The sequence below is a fragment of the Phaethon lepturus genome, unplaced genomic scaffold (genome assembly GCF_000687285.1).
Source record: "Phaethon lepturus isolate BGI_N335 unplaced genomic scaffold, ASM68728v1 Scaffold25321, whole genome shotgun sequence".
In the NCBI taxonomy this organism is placed as follows: Eukaryota; Metazoa; Chordata; class Aves; order Phaethontiformes; family Phaethontidae; genus Phaethon; species Phaethon lepturus.
Genome location: NW_010515908.1, coordinates 1,369 through 11,006, shown reverse-complemented (window position 1 = coordinate 11,006; position 9,638 = coordinate 1,369). Strand labels below are relative to the sequence as shown.

Sequence of the window (9,638 nt, the reverse complement as noted above, 5' to 3'; positions counted from 1 at the left end):
GCCGCATCACCCCGAGGCACGCGGTTGCCCCAGGGCTCCCGCAAAGGCAGCGCGCGGCCCCCGGCACAGCCCGTCCTGGGAGACGGACACGCCGGTCTTAAACGAAACGCATGGGCAGCGGCCCACACGCAGCACTCGCGCAGGCTGCGCCTGAGCGCCCAGCGCTTACCGAAAGCAAATCTGCACTTCTGTATGGAAGAATCTTTGGGTGGAATTTGGGCTTGTGCATTCCATCTGAAAAATGAAAACATGCAACAGAGTGTCAATAGCAATTATTAAGCTGCTGCATTTACACAGATCTTTTGGTCTCTAGATGACAAGCTACTTTAGAAAACAGGCAAGCATCACGGATGGCAACTATGTGTCAAAGGCAACGATTAATTGAAAATTAGAACAAAAAAACAGTGTAAAGACACCTCTGATCCAGTCATCAGTGCAGGTAGCTACACTGCAGGCTACTCCCGTGGATAGAGCTGATAAAACTACTCACAGGAGTAAAGCATCTCTCGTATGTGTTTGCTGAATCTAGGTTTACTTACTTCACATAATTTCCTTTTTACCTCTCCTCTTGTGCAGCCATTCTGGTTCCTTGCCCATACAGTATTAAACGGCAACTGCTAATGTTCAAGAGATACTAGTAACTTATCCCCTTGAAAGACAAAGAAAAGCTGGAGTACTTGCCTCTTTCAGCCTTTTGATGACATACGCTATGTTGTTCCTCTGACCTTTGTAGACGTCGCCAAAAGTACCTTCACAAATTCTGCTCTTGTCACTGAAACCATCTGTGGCATTAGCGACTTCCCTCTGGGTCCACAACAGACTCCCGCTGGGGAGATCAGTCATTGTCTCCTGCTGAGGAGTAGAAAAGCTGCAAGGCTACACATTTGTAGAAGAAGTAAGTTTATCTCATGAAAATTCATAAGCTTTTTCTTTCTTTCAGGTGTCATATTTTCTTTTCCATGATTTAAGCAATCACTGTGATTGCTGAAAGAGACTGTGAAAGGTACTGTGCAATCACTCGTTCGGGTTTCCCTTTGCAATACCTGTCTTGGTGCATTTTGCTGATGTAAATATTTTGCGTAGTAAAAGAGACTTGAAAACAGTTACCAATTTGCATTTCCACCTTTCCCAGAAAACAGACTTAGTTTTGTTTAAAAGTCCATATATATATTCATTTGAAGTGGTTAGCTTAAATTATAAAAAAATACTAATCTTTATGGCTGGGGCATATATTAAGAAACAGTTGGATCAGAAAGTAGGGTGCCTCATAATGTGTTTATGTTCTGGTAGGAACTTCACATCTACTTCTGAAGCTTCTGGCATCGGTTGCACAACAATTTGTTGCTTCCAGCATGGCAAGTCCTAATACTGATTGTTAATTATAGTTTCACTGTAGCTTAATCATGCAGCTTTCACAACCTTAGTGTGCTCCAGACTTGAGAAAACAAAACATTAACTCCTCCTCAAGAAACTCTGGAACTACTGCATTCTTTGTAGCCATCTTCTCTTCTGGCTGGTGCTTTTGAACCCTGTTATTTTGTAAGAGTTTGAAGTCTTAAAACACAATCTTCTTTAAAAAAACCCAAACAAAATAAACCAAAGAAAACAGGCCAAGACAGAAGCAGGATGGGACCCGAGTGTGCACACGGATCTGGGAAACACTCTGAGAACCCACAGGACAAATCTAGCTAGGCTGCCTTAAAGACAAGAGAGCTCTAGGGAGGAAGGAACGGGAGACTGTGTGCTGAAATCATTAGGAATGTGAGAAAAACTTTTCACAGTGAGATGGTTAAGCTCTGGAATCGGGGCTCGGAGAGGTGACAGAACCACCATGCTTGGAGATTTTCAGTCGTCAGCTACACAAGGCTCTGGGCAACCTGACTTAAATTTGATACTAGCCCAGTTTTGAGGAGGAAGCACATTCTAAGTATAAAACTAAACTAAAAGAAGTATGCCATTCTGACTAGTCAGTGGTATATATTACACTGTCCTATGATCACACCAGAAACGTTAAGTCCTCTGTACAATCTATACTGGAAATTCCTTCAAAATTAATTGCTATATGTGGACATGTTATCCATCCTGAGCTATGCAGTATGCAATATTGTTAATTTTTTCCCTCACTGGTCCTTCACTGACAAAAAAAGCCATGTAAACCATAAGTAATCTAACTGAAGCATTATATTATATTCAGTCCAAACAAATTGTGATCAAGCCCCACTTTTTTACTAGCTCTACATTTTATACAAGTAGAGGGGTAAATTTTAATCGAGAAAACACAGAACGTCATAAAGACAATTTTCATTGTTACAATCAATGAGTACTCAAGGGATTTACCTTCACACTTGATGAGACAGGAGGATTTGACTGTAAGGATTTCAAAAGGTCTCTTGGGGGAGGTGGTGGTGAAGGGAGTGAATACAAGGCTCCTTCAGAAACGGCACCTGAAATTGCAGTAAAAGCACTGAAAATACACCTTATTTTTATCGTACCACAGTCTGTGACTAATGATGAAGGTCTGGGGTATTCTGTTGAATTTCCTATCGGGGGTAGTCTGTGACAAGCTGTCAAAATGCGAAACACTGCGTGAAGATGGGGAGCTGTTTTCCTGGTTCCCCTTCGCAAGATGACTACGCAGATCCCTCCAGTCCTGGCTCGGGGACATGGAGCTCCCTGCGTCCGTACCCCTGGCCAGGTCTCCCCTCAGCACGTGCCCTGGTCCTGCTCCCTCGCCCTCGCAGGCGCTGGGGCCCGCCGACCCATGCGCGGCGCTCTAGATTTACTTTGCGTGGGGCGAGGGAGGTGCGGCAGGACACGTATACCCCGGTCTAGGCTCGGTGTGGAGCAGGGATGGGACCAGGGTGCTCACAAAGACCCGGGAAACGTCCTGACATCCCACAGGACAGATCGAGCCGGCGTCTCTCAAGGCCAAGAGAGCTACAGGAAGGAGAGAGGCCATGTGCTAAAGTTAGGAATAAACAGCTCAGGAGCCAACAGTGCTAGGAAAAAGGCAAATCTTCACATGTGACCATTTTGAAAAGCAATATATTCATTCTACCATACTGAAAGCGAATGGGAAGCAGTCTTGTCTATACGGTCATTTCAACATTAGGGTAAATTCAGAACCTGTTACTTTACTTACCAGCTGCTGGCGATACTCCCAGGTGTGAAGAGTCTGGGGATGGCAACAGACTCATCTCCTTTTCTCTCTCCCTGTTTTTGTTTTCTGTGGGAGTTAAAGATACGTTCTCCTGTTTAGGTGGCTCTAGCAGCTCTTCTTTTTCAGAGTTGGTAATATTAGCGGCTGATGTCCCTTCAAAAGAGAACAGAGGAAAGATGAAGATTACCAGGGAAAACACAGTCCGACTCTGAGCAGTCATCAGGAGATAATCAGGAAAACAGACTGTAAATTAACATGAACACTAAAATGAACATCCAAGCAAGTTGTTGTTAAATTGCTGGAATACCAGTAGCATTTAAATTCAGACCACATTCATGACATCAACTACTACTGAAAATTAGTAGGAAGCGATAGCTTCAGACAAATACCAGTGACGACTATGCAAAAGACATATAGTCTCTTACGGTAAGAAATTAGCAATAATAGTATATTTATTTTGTCATTTTCTATATATCCTCCTTCAGCCAAGTATCTCAAATCACAAATATCTCCCAGCCTAAAGGCGGCATCTCGTTCTTTGTTAATTGTCATGGGACTGAGAAGAAGTTTAACAGAATTGCATTGGTTTTAGTCCGTTAAATATTTTAGGATTCCTTTCAAGCAGTTTTAGTGTCATGACCATGCTCATTCCCAGAAAACTTATGAACAGAAAGAAACAAACTGGACACAATCTCGGGAAAACATAAAAATGATCAAAGGTCAAGATTACTGATATATGAGGAAAAATTAAAGGCCAAATTATCTATTCACTACACCTCTAAAAGATCCTATTGCTGTACACAGCTTGGCAAAATCTCAGAATCAGGCCTGAAAAAGCAGCTTGAGGTCTGGTTAAAAGAAGTACAAAGAAGCTTTCAGCGTACAGGGACTTGAAAAGTACGTGCATCTTAGAGGGAATTATTAAAATTACATTAGGCTACAGTTAGGATGGGAAAAAAAATAACGTAAAAAAATTCAAGATACTGTGATATACAAAGCTGTCAAAATCTCCTGAAGAAGCAACTTAGTTCTCATCCATGAACACATTTAAAACTGAGGCTGAAAAGGAGCTTGGCGATGCCCAGTGTGCACTGGGGGTGATATAAGGACTTTCTACTGCCTGATAACAACATTTTCCCAGTTGCAGTTCTAAACTTTTGTTTCTACCTGGCACCTTTCATCAGCAATAAATTTAGCATTTTCTTAAAAATCAGAATTAATGTTTTATTTTTATATAAAAGAAAATAAGCACAAGTATTAATACAAGGGGGTTTTGTCACGGTTTTATCAGCTTTGTATCTTAAGCATGGTGGTGACCTCGGAATCAAAAGCCGCCGGCCTCTCTTTGCACTGGAAGTCAGGAAACAGCTTTGTGTTCTTTCTTCTGTACACACAAAGCCTGGGAGTCTCCGGAACAAGCGGGAAGCCGCACGCTTCACCTACAGCCGGTGCCACCTGGAAACCGAGGTTCAGTAGAACCGCCTGAGAGAAGACAAGCTGCGGCAGTTTCAGCGTTAAGTGAACGGTAACTACGTTCAGTTCACTTTTCAAGGACTGCAGGAGAAGCAGTAACGGCAGAAGGGGGCATGTTCACGTCGGGCAACCTTTTTCCTTTGACCTCTCTTTGGGGTTTGCATCCACTATCTTCAATGTCACCTATGAATGCAGGTTTGAATGAAACTAGGTCTTAAAATTAAAAAGCAGAAAAATCAGGTATGTTTATTTCTGTGTCAGAAAGCTACGAAATCCCAAATTTTATGGGTTTTTGAAATTAGCTATCGAACAGACCAATTAGTCAAAATGGGCAGTCCCTGTATTCTGCAGTTGTTGGCTTTTTCCCCCTGTACTTTAATCTAGAAGTCTCTAAAATTAGAATCACTTCCCTCTTTCAACCTGTTTTTTAGGGTTTTTCATTAATTTGGCAACTTCCTGCACATTAGAGAAACAGGTTGCCACTGAAACTAAAGAACTGACATAAGAAGAAAATTATTATTATGGACATTCAGAAGTGGGACTAGAGTAGTGCAAGAAATTGTTAAAGGGAGTTAAAACTCTCCTGGAAGTAAGTAATCTGCCAGCAAAACATCTACCTGTGTGTTGTGTCCGATTCCTTTAAGTCAGAATGAATAGAATTATAGAATAGAACTTAGTTTTCCATTATAAATAGAATTATAACTATAAATAGAACTTAGTTTTCTGAAGTGCCCACAGAACAAGCAATGTATTTATTCTCTGTATCTGCCCAAGGGGAATCACCTGAGTAAGCATACTCAGATATAGATTAAAAAAGCAGAAATAGAGGGTAAAGGCTTCAAAGATTTGTCTAAACCTAAAAAGATCCTGCTAGAAATCACTTCTGCTTATAACTGAGCATACAGTGGAATGCCCGCATTGGGTTAATTCCAGAAAAAATTAACTACTTCCACATGGCAGAACAACAAAATAATCCAGACTTTCTGCCACTCAAATTAACATGAAGTTTTGTTGTGGACTTCAATATAAAAGACAACTATGAGACCTTTTTTTAAAAGATAATTTTTTTGCAATTTACTGCACTTACCAGGGACAAAAATCAATATCGCTTATCCAGAAACATAGCTAAAAATTGATCACTCCACAGGATTTGTCTCTTCCATCCTCTTAAACCAAAATCACTTCTAGCTCCTCATGAAGCTCTTGGTGGAACCGTCCAACATTGCAGTTCACCCATTGTCACAGAGGAAGTCAGAGAGACAAAGGCATGTGTTGGATCTATCCCATCAGCTCGGTGTCTTAACGAGCTGAACTGAGGACGTCCATTTCTTGCCACGATCTCTTAATATTCACTTTCCCTATTTATTATCTAGCCCGCAGAAGTCATCACGAAGACCCGTTTACTTGCATCAGCCGACTGCAACTTCCGAAGGCAGGCTTCTCCTTAGCAGTCCCGAAGTGAACGCCTCCAGCCTGCAGGCAGCTGACTGGCTTTTCTTTTTAGCGGGGGGAAACCCTCAGGTCTTGCAGCTCGTGGCAAGCGAAGCCCACGTAGCCTCAGGACTCAGGGAAAAGCAAACCGCAGGAGCACGAGAGAACGCAGGTAACCCCCTCCGGTCCCGGGGGCCGGCGCCAGGTGCGCGCTGCAGCGGTACCCGACGCACCGCTAGAAGCGAACCAGTCAGACCAGCGAAGGACGATGAACGTTTCTGGGCAGTGATGATGACTATTTCTGCCTGCGTTGCGTCTTTATTTTTAATGGCGACGTTGCGGGAAGCCGCTCTTGGATGGTAAGCCTGATTCTTTGCATTTTACGCAATCGGACAGGCAAATCTTACTTGGTTCTTGTGTAAGCAATCTTGTCGGGGGCTTTAAAATGCTGCCTCTCGGGATTTGATCCAGTGCCACATCCTGACCCTGGCAGACAGGACCAGGCCCAACAGTGATGAGAGATGCTCTGCGCAGCCTCTGGCTGTCCAGGCGGTCATTTTACTGACGTGCTATACAGCAGATTGCATCCAACCATTGTGGTTTGCAAGCAATAGCTCTTGGAAATTCAATACATGAAGCTTCTCTTGGAGTGATTCACCTCTGCAATGTGCTCAACTAACCTCAGTTTGAAATCAACTCATGGTCTTGTTTGTAAGAGAAGAGAAAACACTCTACCTTGGGGTAAAAGCAGCAGCATCTCGGTGGTTATAACAAGTCATTTTTCTAAGCTCTTTGAACTCAGCTCTTGCAAAAATGGCAAAATTAACCCACGTGGGAAAGAAAAGGCATCATACCTAATTGAACAAAAACGGCCTTTTCCAGGACAGATAAAAATTACGTTGAAAATTGTTGCTGGTGGTATACATAGTGGTAAAAACACACAGTAATTTTCCAATTTCACTTTTTATGTTTCTCATAAGGAGAATGCAGGTTCGTTTATTTATTATTAAATCACAACGTATGAAGTGGGATTACAGAAATGTCAATGAACTCTGTAAAGGAATCCACTGAAATAAGCCAGCCCTAAACAAAGGTGGGCCCCTGAATGTGCTTTGACAGGGAAGGCAGGCAAGGGCTGTAACTAATTAGACTTTAAGGTGTGGTAGGTTATACTGTGTTATGTAACAGCACCCAGAAACTCCATGGACTGGGAACCAACTGCGTTAACTACTGAGCAGGCATAGAGCAAAAGTGTCACCACATCATGGAAGTCATTTTCTACTCCAGAGTATTCATAAAAATACCATCTTCAGGGAGCCAGGCTTATTGTATTGGCGATATCTAGGTCAGATTTATTCAATGTATAGAATAAAAAACCCCACAACATAAACCCCACAAGATTCTGTTCTCAACTCCTGTCCACTCAGACTGCATCCTGAAAGTCACAAAATTAACAATTGGATTGCTACTATGAAAATTAAACCAGATTTGAGTTCATGTTCCTGTAGCTTGCTTTGCTCTGCTGAGGAGTAAGAATTGTTACAGACTCCTAAGCTGAACGCTATCACTGAATTCAGTCAGAAAGTGGGTCTGCTGAATCAAAAGGCTGCTTATGGGTGATGCCAAGATCAGTTACACTAACGGAGCAACGTTAGGGTCTGTGGTTATTGTGTGCGATGCACTAAGACAGAATTTGCTTGAAAGTTGCTTGTGCTGTAGTACTTAATATTCCTTTTTTAAAAAAAGAAAATAGAAATTTAGAATACCATCATTAATTTTTTTTTTCTGCCATACCAAGATGGGGGCTAAAAGTCATGCTAATGCCAGGAAACCACAGAAAAACAGCAGTGCTACACAAAGAAATGCTGTGGCAAGAACCCTCGGATGCGTTATGGGAGTTTCCATGAGAATCGCCTCCAGCTGCTGCGCGGCGAAGGCCAGCTGCACCTCTGCCTGCCGGCGGCCCTGCCCTGCGCAGGCTGGCTGCGCTTTCGCATGTAAATCACAACCGCGCGTCGCTGACGCCTTCCCTGCCACGGAACGTGAGGAGCAGATGCTGCTCCCTGTGGAAGCGTATGCCCTCGTACGCCTGGGACGCACTTCTCTAGGCATTTTTGGCCACATAAAAAAAATCTGTAACTTTTCTTTCTAGCAATTCTCCATGGAGAACTGGCAAAATGCATACAAACGTCTGATCTCTCCAAAGTAGATTTTGGGTGGGAATATGCGTGAAAAGGGGAATGTGGTCCACTCCCACCTTTTTGGGGCAATTCAATACAGACAGACAGTATGTTGTCCAGCGTTCAACAGGTTTCATGGTTTAAGAACTGGATTAAGGTACAATTTAGCTTACAAAAATGGACAACTGCAATTTAAAACACAACTTTCAATGGAGAAAAATGGAAAGGAAAATTATATTTAAAAGTGTTGTGATTTCTATACGGCAATTGTTTACCTTAACTAGGCACACTGAGTTCAAACTCTAATCATCCTACCTCAAAAAGATAAATCTGAAATAGAGCAACTGGAGACAGGTGAGAAGAACTACATGCAAAGAGTTAGAAAAGATTAGAGTTGTTTAATTTATGGAGGGATTGAGGAGAACATATGATAGGAATAGAGAAAATACAAAGTGGGATAAAGAAATAATGTAGGTAGTCGATAAACCATTTCTCCTTTTCATAACCTTTTTCTTATAGCACAGGAAAGCAGCCTGCATAGGCAAAACTGATTACATGTTTTTCTATAATGACAAAATTTCCCGGAGAAACAAGAATGCGTGAAAAATTAGAACATTCATAATTAAGCTCTGTTTTGAAACCCTGCCTGATGCGTGAAAGTACCAGCCCTGGTTCAGAGTACAGCCAGTCCCTCTTCAGCGCCTCTTAAAGCATCTAAAATGGCCACTACAAAGGTGGGGTGATGAGCTATGTCACCTCTTCCTTTCCCACTGCAAATTTTATTTGAGGGAGTAGAAAATCAGAATCAGTGGAGAAATTTAGGATTTGAGCATGAGACTCCCAGCAAAAACTTCCATCTAGCAAGAGGGAGTTACTGGATCGGGTCTAGGTGCTCTGCGAAGCAGCACAGCCTCCCTGCGGGAGGAAGGGGCAGCTACTCACAGTCCAGAATGACTTGAGCCGCTCGGTAGAGCTGCAGTCCTCGCAGCAGGTCCAGGAGCTGCTGTACTGTCGCCAGCCTCACTCCCCACCACCACATGAGCTCTCTTGTTATGCTGATCCCCGTCTTCTCCATGCACTTGATTTTCCGTAGCTCTGTTTGATCAGTTATCACGTAGGAGGCTAGTGGGAGATAACGGGTATTTCTGTTAAAAAATTAGAAAAAACAAGCAAGTGCAAGCAGGGGGAAAGCTAAAGTGCGAGACACACTTTGCTTTTTCATTTGCACACTTTTAAAAGGAAGGATCACAATAAATTAACTATGTGGACATGAAGAAAATTCAGTTCCTGAAGTAAGATATTCCTTTTATTCCTTCGACTATTCTGGAAAAAATGTTGTTATATCAGAGACCCAAAAAGAAAACCCAGCTGCACTTTTCAGCATATTTTCCCCA

General features: G+C 42.6%; 1 protein-coding gene across 1 annotated transcript; it reads right to left on the bottom strand.

Annotated features, from left to right (window-relative positions):
* Positions 1 to 169: 169 nt before the first annotated feature.
* On the bottom strand, positions 170 to 9,366 carry LOC104627606 (interleukin-1 receptor-associated kinase-like 2; the record flags this gene model as incomplete). Its single annotated transcript, XM_010295926.1, has 5 exons — positions 170 to 234; positions 682 to 876; positions 2,338 to 2,444; positions 3,143 to 3,313; positions 9,187 to 9,366. Coding segments are annotated over 5 exons (718 nt in total), but the record flags the coding sequence as incomplete, so codon positions are not given.
* Between the last annotated feature and the right edge of the window lie 272 nt (positions 9,367 to 9,638).